Raw genomic sequence first — 16,875 nt, forward strand, 5'->3', positions numbered from 1 at the left:
GGGACGGGGAAGGGGACGGGGACGGGGACGGGGAAGGGACGGGGACGGGGACGGGGAAGGGACGGGGACGGGGACGGGGACGGGGACGGGGAAGGGACGGGGACGGGGACGGGGACGGGGAAGGGACGGGGAAGGGACGGGGACGGGGACGGGGACGGGGACGGGGACGGGGACGGGGAAGGGACGGGGACGGGGACGGGGAAGGGACGGGGACGGGGACGGGGACGGGGACGGGGACGGATCCATTTCATGATTGTCTTTTATTTGATGTGTTTCTTAAAGGAGCTGTTTCAGGACTGAAAAGTGAAAAACTGTGAGCACCTGGAAGTCAATCAGAGGAGCCAGAGAAGAAGAAGAAGAAGAAGAAGAAGACGTCTGTTAGAAAAGAGGAAGAACAGAGCAGCCGAGATGGGGAGGAAAAAGATCCAGATAGCGCGGATCATGGACGAACGGAACAGACATGTGAGTAAACCTTTAACCCCCGACAGGATGAACTTTAGTCACTTTTATATAAACGTCACAACGGCAGTCTGTCAGGGACGGACACCTGCTAGAGCTACACACCTACACACCTACACACCTGTATACCTACACGCCTGTATACCTACACACCTGTACACCTACACGCCTACACACCTACACACCTACACACCTGTACACCTACACGCCTACACACCTACACACCTACACACCTGTACACCTGTACACCTACCACCATGCCGCTTCCTCTCGTGAAACAGCTGTTTAACATCTGTATAAATGAATAAAGTCGCTCTGACGGACCGATGAAACCGATGAAACCGATGAAACTGATGAAACCGGTCATGTTACGCTTTCTCCGTCTGAAAAGGAGCTTTAACACAGAAACACATCCATCACGCTGCAGTTCCTCAGACTGGTGACATCACGTCATGTGATCCTCACCAGCGATACGACAGCTGAGTAATGAGAGCTGATCGTCGGTGGGCGTCACACACACATGAACACACACACACACACACACACACACACACACACACACATGGACACACACACACACACATGGACACACACACACACATGAACACACACACACACACACACACATGGACACACACACACACACATGGACACACACACACACACATGAACACACACACACACACACATGGACACACACACACACACATGAACACACACACAAGTGTTTTCTGTTCGTCTCTTCCTGTTATGACAGGAAATGCAGCCACATGTGTTTCCTGACCGCCGTCAGCGGGGCAGCGCTGACCTCGTCACCTCGTCACCTCGTCACCTCGTCACCGTCACCGTCCTCGTCCTCCTGATATACCATGTTTACTACTTTATCTTTAGAGGAGCCGTCTGTTTATAACTTTTAGCTCCTCTGTTACAATCAAAAGACTTTATTTTCATAACTCTGGTTATAATAATATAATACTGACATGTGGGAACAATATTACTAAAATATAATAACAATAATAATATTGCAACAAACGCGAGCAGTCAGACGATCAGACATGTTGGAAACAAACCTTCAGTTAATTAAAATTATTTAGTGGAGATGTCTACACAACATATTATACGGGTTGTTTTTTTTACCTTTTAAGGACCTTTTTTGGAAATTTTTCGACCTATTTCAGACATTTTTTGGATATTTTTTCGGACATTTTTTCGGACATTTTTGGTCCTTTTTTAACTTTTTTGAACAGATAACAAATGTGCGATTAATTTGGGATTAATCACAATTAACTCTGGACAATCATGCGATTAATGATGAGTAAATATTGTAACCGATTGAAAGCCTTAATACCAAAACAACCGATGTGTTTATGATTAATTTGTTTACAAGAGCACAAAGTTCTAAATAGATTTAGATTCGTAAAAAAAAAAAAGACGACGGCTCGACTGCGAGAATCTCCCGTGGACTGAAGGATCACTGACGATGAGCAGGAGGCCGATCAGTTTCCTCCTCTTCCAGGCGTCCCGTCGGTCTCCTTTCTGTTTCAGTCAAATATTGAATATCGATTATCAGCCTCTTGAAACGTTGAGTCGTGTAATCCGTCACAGTGAACGTCGTTTAGTTCCATTATTCATGTGTGGTGAAGCTCTTTAAGTGCAGATTGATTTTAACCGTCTGCTCGGTGAGTTTCTGGAAGTGGAAATGTTTGATTCATGTTCTGAATGATTATTAGTCATAATGTCGTAACCGTGGCGATGGTAGACTCACCGCCAGCTGCGAGGTTGTGAAACGGTGTCGGTGTCGGCTCCTCTAGAAGTCACCAGTCTGAATGATCTCAACCTCTCGACGTCATGGAACAGTACTACACTACCCACAATCCTAAGTGTAACAACGACGTCTCTGATTGGTGGAGCTCGCTGTTACCATGGAGATGTTTACCGTACCCGTGAGAGTAGTAGTGAGAGATCGTGGTGCTCCTGTATTTCACACCGGACCAACACGGCGGCTCGTTGGGAAACTTTCTCCAAAGATCCGATACGAATATTCACCCAAACGTGTTTCTGGAAACATTTCAGGCAAAATAACATTTTAAATTAAATATTGTGTTCTGGCCTACGCATCATATTCTACACACTTAAGAAGACATATTTGTTTGGTAAAGATTCCCACAATTCCCCATTATCATTTTTCTGACATTTTTTTCCTCGTTTTTCAGACTTTTTTTTTTACTATTTTTTGAAAAATTTTCCGACGTTTATTTGAAATATTTTGGACATTTTGGACATTTTGTGACTTTTTTCGGATATTTATCTGATTTTTTTTGGATATGTTTTGGTAATTTTTCAGACTTTATATTTGGACTTTTTTCTAACATTTTTTCGATATTTTTCAGAATTTTTTCAGATATTTTTTGGTCATCTTTCAGACTTTATTTGGATTTTTTTCCTGCCATTTTCCCAACATTGATCTGAATTTTTTTGGACATTTTTTGGTAGTTTTTCTGCCATTTTTCTGACTTTTTTGAACATTTTTCTGACATTTATCTGAATTTTTTTTCAGACATTTTTCAGACCTTAATGGGACTTTTTTCTGCCATTTTTCTGACTTTTTAAAATGTTTTAAATTTTTCATGCAGTTGGTGAATCTGTCTTCATTTCAGATCGTTAGCTGTTAGTTTACGGTTTAGTTTCCAGAGGCAGCGAGTCGCCTTTTGCATGGTTTATGGGATGAGTAGTTTGTTCACTTTTAAAATAATTATGTAATGTAATGCGTTATTATCGCGTTAACTTTAACAGGACTAAATATTACACTAAAAGCCATACAGTACATGTGAAAAAGGAAAAGTCAGAGTATCATACATAAGTCAGTAGGATTCATCCTCTGAGGAACATGAACGTCAATAGCTGCTGTTGAAGTTGGACAAAGAGGCAAAAAAACAACACAGTAGAATAGTTTAATAAACGTACAACATTACTGGTCATTATATAACGCAGATAATAATAACACGTCAGAATGAATCAGATCTGAATCCACCAATAAAGACCTTTTTATATTTAAATTTATATATTTATTTCTGTCCTCCGTCTGTCCTCCAGGTGACGTTCACCAAGCGTAAGTTTGGTCTGATGAAGAAGGCGTACGAGCTGAGCGTGTTGTGCGACTGCGAGATCGCCCTCATCATCTTCAACAGCACCAACAAGCTGTTCCAGTACGCCAGCACCGACATGGACAAAGTTCTGCTCAAATACACCGAGTACAACGAGCCCCACGAGAGCCGGACCAACTCCGACATCGTGGACGTAAGTAACTCACAAATTTACACAGATATACGTACAGGCAGCAGCTCTAAAGCTGAAACGATTGATCGGTTAATTGATTCGTCAATTAGGGAACGAAAGAGTCATTTTTAACCTAAAATGGCCAAAAATAAGCTTCTTAAATGTGAATATTCGCTATTTTTTCTTGATGCACTCGTCCAGAAGTGAATAAATACGAGTCTATTAATTGATTTAATCAATTAGCAAAATTATTTTAATTATTAATTAGTGGTTTAAGTCATTTTTCAAGCTGAAACAGTCATTGGTTCCAGCTTCTCTATTATAAGAATTTCCTTCTTTTCTTTGTTTGTATGTGACAATAAACTGAATATCTTTAGGTTTTAGACTGTTGGTCGGATAAAATATGACATCACATTGTTTATATAATAATTATAATGGACGTTTTTCACTTTTTTCAAACATTTTTATAGACAAAACAGTTAAATATTTATATTAAATGTTAATATTTGCTGGCTCTTTGAGTATAAAGTGAATATTCTTTGAGTTCTGAATAAGACGTCGGCTTGGACTCTTTGAAATTGTGATTTTCTAGATGACTAATCGATTCATCATGAAGTGAATCGGCAGATTAATCCATAAAGAAAACAGCGATTAGCTGCAGTGTGTAGAGCGTGAATGTGTGTGACAGCGTTACTGTGTGTACGGACTGTGTGAGTAGAAACACACACTCACGTGGACTGTGGACGTTTGCTGAGCACACCGTGTCGCCAAGGTCGAGCTTAAGATGTCAGAGGCCAAGGAGCAGGAAGGAGTCGGCTGCTGCATCGCGTCTCGAGACGTCTGTCAAACTATTGATTCTGATTGGAGACATTTAGTGTGAACTTTTCTACATTATATAACTATAAATAACTCAATAACTCTCACAGTGAACCGGTTATAAAAGTTGTGATTGACACCCCGTGTCCTGTTGTGTGCACACGTGCGGTCGCACCTGAGCTTGTGTCCGCCACGCGACCCGCCACATGGCCTCCTGGCCGGCGGCCCCACCGACAGAACCGGGCTTACTTACACGCTCTGTGATCCTCTGTAATCCATCGCAATCCCGTTTAGCTCGTTACTCTAATCCGTCTTCATCTCTGCAGCGTGAACCTGGTCGGCTTATTTACTGCTGCGTCCACGTTCAGCCGCTCTCTCTCTGCTACTTCCTGTTCCTGTCTCGTAGGGATGTAACGGTACACAAAGTTCACACTGTGCCGTGATTTAATATCAATAAACGGATCATAATGATGCCGAATTCATGCTTTGTCAGGTCTGTTACCATGACGACAAGCAGACAACTTTTAAAATGCTTGTTGTCTGAATGGAGTCTGGATGGATCAGCGCCAGGCTATGCAGCTGCTCCATCAACACTCAACATAAAGTCATCTGAGCAGAAATACAGACACAGCTTCACGCAAATTTATATTATTGTTATTATTATTATTATAATTATAACATTCTACAGTTGCTCATTGGCCATAATTCTCACGTTAACAGTTAAGGCACTCGGCATATTGTCAATAAAAGACAAATAAATAACAAAAATACATTACAGGAATGTCTGTAAAACTTTCCAGGTGAAACTCGCGCTCCAGACGTTCTGTTCGGCGTGCACAAGTACTAAATATAAACAACTGTTTGGGTCGCAGAGCGTACCGAAAGGATGTTGCTGACCGAACCGAAAGTCCTGTACCGAAGTACTTAGTACCTAAGTTATAATTATTGTTATGCTTCGTCCACACTGGGAATGTCAGGAGCGCGTGGTGGCTGGGTCGCGTGGTGGCTGCGTGATTCACACCAGCTGCGTTTCTGCTGCTGCTGTCAGTTCTTTCTTTCTACATAGAGTTTGCCTTTTAATGGCCGTTTCAATTCATTATAAATATCATTTATATTTATTTTTAGACAGAGAAAGGTTCAGAAACGTGTGGTAATTTGTAAAATAATAGTTATAATCCACAATTAAAACCCTGTACTTTATTAATTCATGGAGCTCTCCAAGTCACTGCATGTTCTACAACACTGTCCGGCAAATATTTCAGAATAAAAGCCTCCTTGTGTTAGCAAATGAAGGAATTCTGTGCACAGAAAAAAAAAACACTTGAGGGCTTTTATTTTGAAATGAAAGCAGGAAGTGTTGATTTAAAAATAAATCTTTACTTTTTTTTTTATCTCCGTAACATATTCTACAGATAGAGATGTAAACTGTAGTAATGTAGCTGGTATGATGTTAATATACAGTCAATAGATCACCTTCACTGTCTGTTGTTGCTGTGAAACGCACGGCTCGCGGCAAAAATAGGAAAGACCTCTATTCTCTAGAAGAGACGCAGCTGAGACACAGTTATGGTTAAGTTCCAATACTTTTTTCCAAGACTGATTGGGATATCTGCGTGTCGTCTTTTTAATTTATTTACGACCAAAAAACAACTTCATAATCGCGCTGATGAAGGCAGGATGGCTGCAAACATTTGGGGAATAATTCACCGTAGATTAGATCAAAGTTGTGCTTTTTATTTGGTCTCTGGACTCGTGTTGAAGCTCACGCTGCTGAACGCTGCTGAACGCTGCTGAACGCTGCTGAACGCTGCTGAACGCTGCTGAACGCTGCTGAACGCTGGCGTGCACCTCGCTGTGCATGTGATTCATTCACTCGGCCAGCACGCCGTCTGCTTAATCTGGCTGCTCTCTGATTGGATGATGAAGGGGATCTCTGAGAGGCATGTGTAACCTCTCGGGGTAAAGCAACAACAACACATGGCGCCGAACGCTGTCAAGGTCACGCTCGCTGAGCCGGAGAGAGAGAGAGAGAGAGAGAGAGAGAGAGGAACAAGCTCCTCTGAGCTGATGGTTCCAGGTTTAAAGGAGTCAGGTGAGCCGAGCGTAGCTTAGCATAAAGACTGGAAGCAGGTGGAAACAGCTAGCCTGGCTCTAAAGTTCAGAAATACACCGATCAATACATCTAAAGCAGCAGGTGTTAATCAGTGAACCTCGGAGGTGTTGGTAGGCGTGTTATTAAACGTTATACAGAGCCTCCCAGTCTTTATGCTAAGCTAAATGTTTGAATTAAAATAGTTAATTGATTCCGTGCTGACCATCACAAATCTCCGATACGTTCAGTGCTTCAAGATGCTGAATCAGAGCTTTAAAACAGGTATTAAGTCGTGTTTGTGTCCAATATCTACTCGTCTTTTAGCTCTGCTTTTGGTCTCCACCACACTAAAATTGGCGTGTGCACATTTTGTAGAAACGTGGTCGTTAGGAGGTAACTTAAAGGGTGATTTCTGTATCTATCATGCCCGTGTGTTTTTGTGACTAATGGAGACAACACTTTCTGACATTGGTTCAGTATTGAAGGAGAACGCTGCAGCCGCTTAACGTAACGGCAACTCCTCACCGTCAATGTTTACGTCCGCTAAAAGTTCTTGTTTCTGCTGCTGCCAGGCTCAGGTTGTGTTGGAAAGTCTTCTTCTTGTTGTCGTATTTTGGATGTATTGTGTTGTTATCAATCGTGGCTGCGTGGGCGTTTTTGTCATTGCCTTGTGGTCACTTGTTTTGGGCTTATTGCTATTTTGTTGAATATTTTTTGACCAATTTTAATTAAAAGTACAAAAATCTAAAAATACATCTATATTAGGGCTGTCAATCGATTAATATATTTAATAGTGATTAATCGCAAATTAATCACACATGTTTTACCTGTTCAAAATGTACCTTAAAGGGAGATTAGTCCAGTATTTAATACTCTTATCAACATGGGAGTAGACAAATATGCTGCTTTATGCAAATGTATGTTTATATTTATTATTGTAAATCAATTAACAACACAAATCAATAACAGATATTGATCCAGAAACCCTCACAGGTACTGCATTTAGCATAAAACAATATGCTCCAATCATAACATGGCAAACTGCAGCCCAACAGACTAAAACAATGTCTGTAAAAAAGACAGAGAAAAGTCTGAAATTTAAAAAAATCTGAAAAATGTCCCAAAAAAAATTGTAAAAGTTTCCGAAAAATTATCAAAAAAATGACAAAAAAAATCTGATAAATGTCTGAAAAATGCAGAAGAAAAGTCCAACATGTGTCTGAAAAAAGTCAAAAAAATTCAGATAAATGTCGGAACATTGTTCGTACATTTCTCGCCAATGCAACACTTTGTGTAAGTGTTGAGCGTTATTTAACCTCCTTCAGTTTCATATGATGCCAGTATCTTCACTCTGGCTTTAAAACTGAACTGCTACAACCTAAAAATCACAAGTTGTGTTAACGCGTTAAACTTTGACAGCACTAGTTTCGTAGTACTAGTTTTTTAAATTTGCGCTACATTTGGACGGAAACCGAGAAGTTATCCATTAATTCACACAAAAAACAAACATTATAGAAAAGTCCAGAAACATGAATATTAATCTGTGTAATAAACTAAACTGAGCCGCTACGACCTAAACATCACAAGTTAAAGAAATCAGTTCCGTTAAAAAACAAACTTGTGTTATTATCTTGTTAACTCTGACGGATGAATACTTCCTCCGACACCGCTCAGAAATAGTTTTATTGACTTGTGGTGGAGTGCAACGTGAAGAAGAAGAAGAGAGATGTTGAAGTGAGTCGTAGCAGCAGTGAGAGCGCTGAACGATAGCGAGCTGTGAACAGACTGAAATATCCATCAGGCAGGAACTCAGCAGAAGAAGAAGAAGAGAGGCTCCTTTGTTTGGGTCCTCGCTGGGGCTTTTTTTTTCTCCTGTGGCGGGTTGGCATGTCGCCTGTGTGTGTGTGTGTGTGTGCACGTGTTAGTGTGTGTGTGTGTGCGTGTGTGTGTAGATAACTATCAGTGTATTGTATTGTGGGAACTTTGCTGCTATTTATAAAACTGAGGAGTTCTGCATTCCTCACTTTTACTCCGTTAACCTGATTCTTCTCTCTCTCTCTCTCTCTCTCTCTCTCTCTCTCTCTCTCTCTCTCTCTCTCTCTCTCTCTCTCTCTCTCTCTCTCTCTGTCTGTCTGTCTGTCTGTCTGTCTGTCTGTCTGTCTGTCTGTCTGTCTGTCTGTCTGTCTGTCTGTCTGTCTGTCTCTCTCTCTCTCTCTCTCTGTGTGTGTGTTTCAGATTAGAAACAGATTTTCTATAAAGTGAAACACACACTTGAACACACACTGTGACGCTCACACACACACCAACACACACACTGTGATGCTCATACACACCCACACACACCCACACACACACACACATGCTCTCAGAGTGAGTCCAGTTCCTTTGTGTTGGCTGCGATCCCTCCCAGCTAAATGGCTGGAAACCGGTAGTGGTCTAAAAATAACCCGGTACACAGCTAAGAATAGCCATGACGGGCCGGGAGTGTGTGTGTGTGTGTGTGTGTGTGTGTGTGACTGTGGTTGGATGACTGTGTGTGTGTGTTTGAGCGCTGGAGGAAAATAAAGAGAAGCAACTTGAGGCTGAGTAACGGCGTCTTAGTTCCCCTCAAACCTCCGTCCCTTTTTTCCCTTCATGACCAGTCTGACCTCAGACCAGAGGAGGAGGAGATCCATTATATAGATATAATCTGAGGAGTTCAGCTGGTTTAAAGGAATACTTTTAATATATATATAGTGTGTCTAGTAGGGCTGTCAAAGTTAACGTGATGATAACGCGTTAACTCAAATTAGTTTAAACGTCATTCATTTCTTTAACGCACTAACCACCATCGGTGTTTCAGAGGTCGTAGCGGCTCAGTTTTAAAGCCAGAGTGAAGATACTGGTATCATAGGAAACTATAAAACCTGATGAATCCATCGGTACCAACCAGGTCAGACTAGCTGGTCATGAAGGAGGTTAAATAACGCTCCAAAGTTACGTTACATTTTGGAGAGGATAAACTGTCATGTCCATTTTCAAAGGGGTCCCTTGACCTCTGACCTCCAGATGTATGAATGTAAATGGGTTCTATGGGTACCCACGAGTCTCCCCTTTACAGACATGCCCACTTTATGATCATCACATGCAGTTTGGGGCAAGTCATAGTCAAGTCAGCACACTGACACACTGACAGCTGTTGTTGCCTGTTGGGCTGCAGTTTGCCATGTTCTGATTGGAGCATATTGTTTTATGCTAAATGCAGTACCTGTGAGGGTTTCTGGATCAATATCTGTTATTGTTCTGTGTTGATAATTGATTTACAATAATTAATATATACATGCTGAACAAATCAGTTAAAAGGAATTAATCTTAATACTGTGTTTCACTTGAGTTCCTCCGGACTGCTTCAAAGTTCCACAGACCGGCGTCTTTATTGAAACAGGCAGCAGTAGGTGTTCGGTCGGTTGTCAGTCGGTGTTCGGCGGGTGTTCGGCGGGCGTTCGGCGGGTGTTCGGCGGGCGTTCGGTGGGCGTTCGCTGGGTGTGGGTGTTCAGTTGTCATTCGGTGGGTGTTCGGTGGGTGTTCGGTGGGTGTTCGGTGGGCGTTCGCTGGGTGTGGGTGTTCAGTTGTCATTCGGTGGGTGTTCGGTGGGCGTTCGGTGGGTGTTCGGCGGGTGTTCAGTGGGTGTTCAGTTGTCATTCGGTGGGTGTTCGGTGGGTGTTCAGTGGGTGTTCGGTGGGTGTTCGGTGGGTGTTCGGTGGGTGTTCAGTGGGTGTTCGGTGGGTGTGGGTGTTCAGTTGTCATTCGGTGGGTGTTCGGTGGGTGTTCGGTGGGCGTTCGGTGGGTGTTCGGTGGGTGTTCGGTGGGTGTTCGGTGGGTGTTCAGTGGGTGTTCGGCGGGTGTTCAGTGGGTGTTCAGTGGGTGTTCATTGGGTGTTCGGTGGGTGTTCGGTGGGTGTGGGTGTTCAGTTGTCATTCGGTGGGTGTTCGGTGGGTGTTCGGTGGGTGTTCGGTGGGCGTTCGGTGGGTGTGGGTGTTCAGTTGTCATTCGGTGGGTGTTCGGTGGGTGTTCAGTGGGTGTTCAGTTGTCATTCGGTGGGTGTTCGGTGGGTGTTCAGTTGTCATTCGGTGGGTGTTCGGTGGGCGTTCGGTGGGTGTTCGGCGGGTGTTCAGTGGGTGTTCAGTTGTCATTCGGTGGGTGTTCGGTGGGTGTTCAGTGGGTGTTCGGTGGGTGTTCGGTGGGTGTTCGGTGGGTGTTCAGTGGGTGTTCGGTGGGTGTGGGTGTTCAGTTGTCATTCGGTGGGTGTTCGGTGGGTGTTCGGTGGGTGTTCGGTGGGTGTTCGGTGGGTGTTCAGTGGGTGTTCGGCGGGTGTTCAGTGGGTGTTCAGTGGGTGTTCATTGGGTGTTCGGTGGGTGTTCGGTGGGTGTGGGTGTTCAGTTGTCATTCGGTGGGTGTTCGGTGGGTGTTCGGTGGGTGTTCGGTGGGCGTTCGGTGGGTGTGGGTGTTCAGTTGTCATTCGGTGGGTGTTCGGTGGGTGTTCGGTGGGTGTTCGGTGGGTGTGGGTGTTCAGTTGTCATTCGGTGGGTGTTCGGTGGGTGTTCGGTGGGTGTTCGGTGGGCGTTCGGTGGGTGTTCGGTGGGTGTTCGGTGGGTGTTCAGTTGTCATTCGGTGGGTGTTCGGTGGGTGTTCGGTGGGTGTTCGGTGGGTGTTCGGTGGGTGTTCGGCGGGTGTTCAGTGGGTGTTCAGTGGGTGTTCATTGGGTGTTCAGTTGTCATTCGGTGGGTGTTCATTGGGTGTTCGGTGGGTGTTCAGTGGGTGTTCGGTGGGTGTTCGGTGGGCGTTCGGTGGGTGTTCGGTGGGTGTTCAGTGGGTGTTCATTGGGTGTTCAGTTGTCATTCGGTGGGTGTTCATTGGGTGTTCGGTGGGTGTTCAGTGGGTGTTCGGTGGGTGTTCGGTGGGTGTTCAGTGGGTGTTCATTGGGTGTTCAGTTGTCATTCGGTGGGTGTTCATTGGGTGTTCGGTGGGTGTTCATTGGGTGTTCGGTGGGTGTTCGGTGGGCGTTCGGTGGGTGTTCGGTGGGTGTTCGGTGGGTGTTCAGTGGGTGTTCGGCGGGTGTTCAGCGAGTGTTCAGTGGTGATGTCGGCTGTTTGAAGAGAGGAAACTAGGAGCTGCAGCTGGTTTTATATTTGAATAGACGAAGCCGGAGTGACGAGAAACGCTGCGGAGCAAAAAATAGCCTTCTACGGCCATCCCTCCAGGAGCCACGCTAGTATTGGTGGTCGCCGCCTCCCTCCCTCCCTCCCTCCTCCTCCTCTTCCTCACACCCTCCCTCCTCCTCTCTAAAGCCAAACAGGTGGACATGACTGGGATGACTGGGATGACTGGGATAGCTGCGCTGGGCCGACCGCTGAGCCCGGCTGCAGTCATCCAGAGACAGACTGGACTGATGAGCCAAACCACATACTGTACTGTTCAACTCACAGTACTCAGATACTACAGTACTCAGTAGTACTACCACAATAATACAAGTTTAACTGCCTTTAAAAAGTAACTTAAAGCTGCTATAGACTCTTTCTTCTGTTAGTTAACATGTACATATAGTTTACACACATTAGAAACTAGATTTAAACCAGTGTGTGTGTGTGTGTGTGTGTGTTCTGTGATATCTGCTCAGACGGCGCTCTCTAGTGGTTGAAATAGGCGCTGCTTGTTATTTACTGACTTCAGAAGAGTTCTTGATCAGCATCAAAATGTTCTTATTATTGTATTCTAATTCTAACTTTCATGTTGCAGCTGGTGAAGGAGGAGCCACTTTTAATGCCTTTATATACTGCTGGTAGTTTAATCTATAATAATACATCAGCATTTATTAGTTGATTATATTTTGTATTAATAATCTGTTAAGTAACTCAAGTTATCAGATAAATGTAGTGGAGTAAAACGCATAATATTTATTATAATCATAATAATAATAATAATACTGGTACTACTACTACTACTACTAATAATAATAACAATAATAATTCAAACATAATAATAATATGACTACTACTACTAATAATAATAAATAATAATAATAATAATATGACTACTACTAATAATAAATAATAATAATACAACTACTACTAATAATATTAATTATTAATAATAATATTAATATGACTACTACTAATAATAATAATAATCTTTATTTATATAGCACCTTTAAAACCACAGTTACAAAGTGCTTTACAATAAAAACAGAACACCTTTAAAACATGAGGATCATGAAATGTAATAAAAGCTGATAACTAAACATGTCAGAGAATAAAACAACTGAAATGTCATGAAACATAAATAAAATCACAGAAAAGCAATTCAAAAAAATCAAATGTACATTATGTGTTTGGTCCTCTTGACAGTTTATACTTAGAGAGATAGATAATTAATTATTGATTTATACACAGAAACATTAAAGCCAATAAGGGCTGCTACTTACTAATACTTTTAAAATATAAAAATGTGCTGAAATGTCCAAAAATAGTGAAAAATTCTGTCACATGAGAGAAAGAAAAGAATAAAATCTTCACATTGAGAAGCAAATATTTTACATTTTTACTTAAAAGAAATGTTGTTGTTGTAGATAACTTTCATTTGTATTGACTAATCAGTGAGTTGATTGATTCGGCTCTAAAGACAATCAAACCAGTATATACAGTATACATGCATTTACAGGAGAAAATGAGTATTGACCTTTCTGTTTAGCTCATCCAGATGTTTTCTTGTGTGCAGACGCTGCGTAAAAAGGGTTTAAACGGCTGCGACAGCCCCGACATCGAGGCCGACGACTCTGCGGGCCAGAGCCCAGAGTCCGACGACAAGTACCGCAAAATCAACGAAGACATCGACCTGATGATCAACAGACAGAGACTCTGTGTACGTTCACTTTGGGTTTATATCTATATATAACACGCCGTCATGTGGTCTCCTCAGAGACGTTAACCAGCTGAACTCTCCTGGTTTCTCCAGCAGGGTCTGCTGCCCTCCACCTACGACATGGGCGTCTCCCTCCCCAGCAGTAACCCCGGCGGCCTGCTGTACTCCCACCCCGGCATCAACTGTGGTTTAGGGAACCACAACCTGCTGCCCATCTCACACTCCTCCCTGCAGAGGAACAGCATGTCGCCTCAGAGGCCCTCCAGCGCTGGAAACGCAGGTATGAATACATGAACACATATTCAGCCACACTGCTGTTGGAGCTGCACGTACACTGTACGATGTTAGAAATGCTGTCGTGTAACTCCGACTGTACGAGTAGAGCGTTTGCGATGTAAAGCCGAAGCTCACGATTTATCTGCTCACACTGTAGGCGTAAAATAGAAAAAAAGAAAGAACGTATATTGCTAGGAAGTGAAAATAGTTCGTTTTTTTCTATTAACTTATTTTTTATTTAATTTATTATTACTACTTTCTTTTCTTTGTATTAATATTATTATTATTTTTAAATTTTTTAAATTATCATTATTCTATTTTCTTTTTATTATTATAATTATTATTATTATTTTTTTTTCTTTTCTTAATTTTATTTCAATTTTGAATGTTGAAGTTATTTTCCCTGGTGTCCTTATTGTGTTCGTCTCTAAGCTCAACTACTTAAAAAATTGGTTTATAAACTATTGTATATATACTATTATTACGAACTGTAAATTGTATAAAGAAAACAACCTCGAAAACATAGAGTAAAAAAGTTGTAAAAAAGTCCAACATTGGACGTCTTCTGTAAATCTGAACACGTCTTCTGTATGTCTGAACACGTCTTCTGTATGTCTGAACACGTCTTCTGTGTGTCTGAACACGTCTTCTGTATGTCTGAACACGTCTTCTGTGTGTCTGAACACGTCTTCTGTGTGTCTGAACACGTCTTCTGTGTGTCTGAACACGTCTTCTGTGTGTCTGAACACGTCTTCTGTGTGTCTGAACACGTCTTCTGTGTGTCTGAACACGTCTTCTGTATGTCTGAACACGTCTTCTGTGTGTCTGAACACGTCTTCTGTGTGTCTGAACACGTCTTCTGTGTGTCTGAACACGTCTTCTGTATGTCTGAACACGTCTTCTGTGTGTCTGAACACGTCTTCTGTATGTCTGAACACGTCTTCTGTGTGTCTGAACACGTCTTCTGTGTGTCTGAACACGTCTTCTGTATGTCTGAACACGTCTTCTGTGTGTCTGAACACGTCTTCTGTATGTCTGAACACGTCTTCTGTGTGTCTGAACACGTCTTCTGTGTGTCTGAACACGTCTTCTGTATGTCTGAACACGTCTTCTGTATGTCTGAACACGTCTTCTGTGTGTCTGAACACGTCTTCTGTATGTCTGAACACGTCTTCTGTGTGTCTGAACACGTCTTCTGTGTGTCTGAACACGTCTTCTGTATGTCTGAACACGTCTTCTGTGTGTCTGAACACGTCTTCTGTGTGTCTGAACACGTCTTCTGTATGTCTGAACACGTCTTCTGTGTGTCTGAACACGTCTTCTGTGTGTCTGAACACGTCTTCTGTGTGTCTGAACACGTCTTCTGTGTGTCTGAACACGTCTTCTGTGTATCTGAACACGTCTTCTGTATGTCTGAACACGTCTTCTGTGTCTGTAGGACTGATGGGTTCAGAGCTGCCGAGCACCGTCGTCTCCAGTTTGGGTAAGACTGATTATTATTTATATTCCTCCAGTCAGACCGTTACACCGGTTCATTATTCAGCATCTTATATTGATATTATATACATGATGTTCATTTAGTAACTTATGGTCCCGTTTAGAGTCAGATAGACCATAAAGCAGGGGATGCTTTAGGGCGGGGCTACCTGGTGATTGACAGGTCGTTACCATGGCGTTGTCCGGTCTGGGAGTTGTCCGTGTTTTCGTCTTAGAGCTTTAACCCTTTCACAGTAATTATAACGTTTTGGTCGCCTAAAAATGTCTTATTCAGCGTTCGGTTGTACTTAGCTCCACCCCCTCTGTCACCTCTGGTTCCAAGAAACCAAGATGGCGACGGACAAAAACCAAGATGGCGACTGCTAAAAACCTAAAATTTAGCGCAAGTTTGGAGCGATATTTAGCATCCTTCCTTACAAGCTAGTATGACATGGTTGGTACCGATGGACTCTTTGGGTTTTCTAGTTTCATATGATACCGGTATCTTCACTCTAGCTTAATGCGTTACATAAGTTCGTGGCGGTAAAGACTTGCGTTCACGTGTTATTATTACCGTGGTAACTGACTGCCATAGTTGCATGATAATGAAGCCTACCTCTAAACATGAACCTCCGTCTGTGTGTGTCAACAGGAAACGGCAGCTACAGTAACCACTGCACCTCCCCGGGGCTGCTGTCTCCAGGAGGCGTCTCCAAAAACATGCAGGATAAGAGTCCTCCTCAGATGAGCATGAGCCGTAAGCCTGACCTCCGGACTCTGATGCCGCCCTCCAACAAGTGCAACAACATGCCCACCATCGTGAGTGCTGCTTTCCTCGTTACTCCAACATCATCTCTTTCATTTCATCTCATTTCACTGTGTTGATTATTGCTGCTCATTGTGCTTTAATGCTGCCCTCCAGTGTGAGGATTTTGATCTGATGCTGGTAAGTAATATTTAGATTACACTAGAATATGTACAATACAACGGCTACTGAGGTTTATTTCCAATAGGTTAGTTACAGTACAATGCAACATACACATTTAACTGCTCACTCAATACTTTTACTTTCAGTACTTGTTGCTGATAATCCTTTTTGAGGTTCTGAGTATCAGTATGTGTAGCTGTGTAACGACAGATCGCTCTTTGCCTTGCAGAACCAGAGAATAAATCACTCCCAGACGGCTCAGACGCTGTCCACTCCGGCCGTGTCCATCGCTGCTCCGTCTCTGACCGGACAGGTGATGGGCGGATATCCGTCTACGCTCTCCTCGTCATACGGCACAGGTGATTACAACACAACAACACTGCAGCCAGAGCTGGAAAAAGAAAAATGACGGTGTAGTATGTACAAAAATGTAAAAGTCATAGTATAGTATGTCATAAGAATTTATAAAAAACAATCATAGTATAGTATGTCGATAATTTTATAAAAAAGTCAGTTTTGACATACTATAATGACTTTTTTTTCACGTCGTGCCTATCAACGCCTCCTAGCAGTTGTAAAATCACTGTTAATCACAGCCTCAAGTGGCTTATTGATTTTATAAAATAGTCTATTCTTGGCAAGGTTTCATAAAGAA

General features: G+C 42.7%; 1 protein-coding gene across 2 annotated transcripts in view; it reads left to right on the top strand.

Moving 5' to 3' along the window:
- mef2ca (myocyte enhancer factor 2ca) overlaps positions 1–16,875 on the top strand; it is a 28,869-nt gene that overhangs the window by 9,335 nt on the left and 2,659 nt on the right. The window contains exons 3-9 of one of the 2 annotated variants that reach the window (XM_074618410.1): positions 283–462; positions 3,553–3,756; positions 13,397–13,540; positions 13,637–13,820; positions 15,255–15,299; positions 15,945–16,111; positions 16,450–16,579. In XM_074618410.1, coding sequence (XP_074474511.1) covers positions 409–462; positions 3,553–3,756; positions 13,397–13,540; positions 13,637–13,820; positions 15,255–15,299; positions 15,945–16,111; positions 16,450–16,579 — 928 coding nt within the window. In that variant the 5' untranslated portion in view covers positions 283–408. Of the gene's footprint in view, positions 1–282; positions 463–3,552; positions 3,757–13,396; positions 13,541–13,633; positions 13,821–15,254; positions 15,300–15,944; positions 16,112–16,449; positions 16,580–16,875 lie in introns of both variants that reach the window. The other variant, XM_074618409.1, reaches the window with a different exon arrangement.

The sequence above is a fragment of the Sebastes fasciatus genome, chromosome 19 (assembly GCF_043250625.1).
Source record: "Sebastes fasciatus isolate fSebFas1 chromosome 19, fSebFas1.pri, whole genome shotgun sequence".
Lineage (NCBI taxonomy): Eukaryota > Metazoa > Chordata > Actinopteri > Perciformes > Sebastidae > Sebastes > Sebastes fasciatus.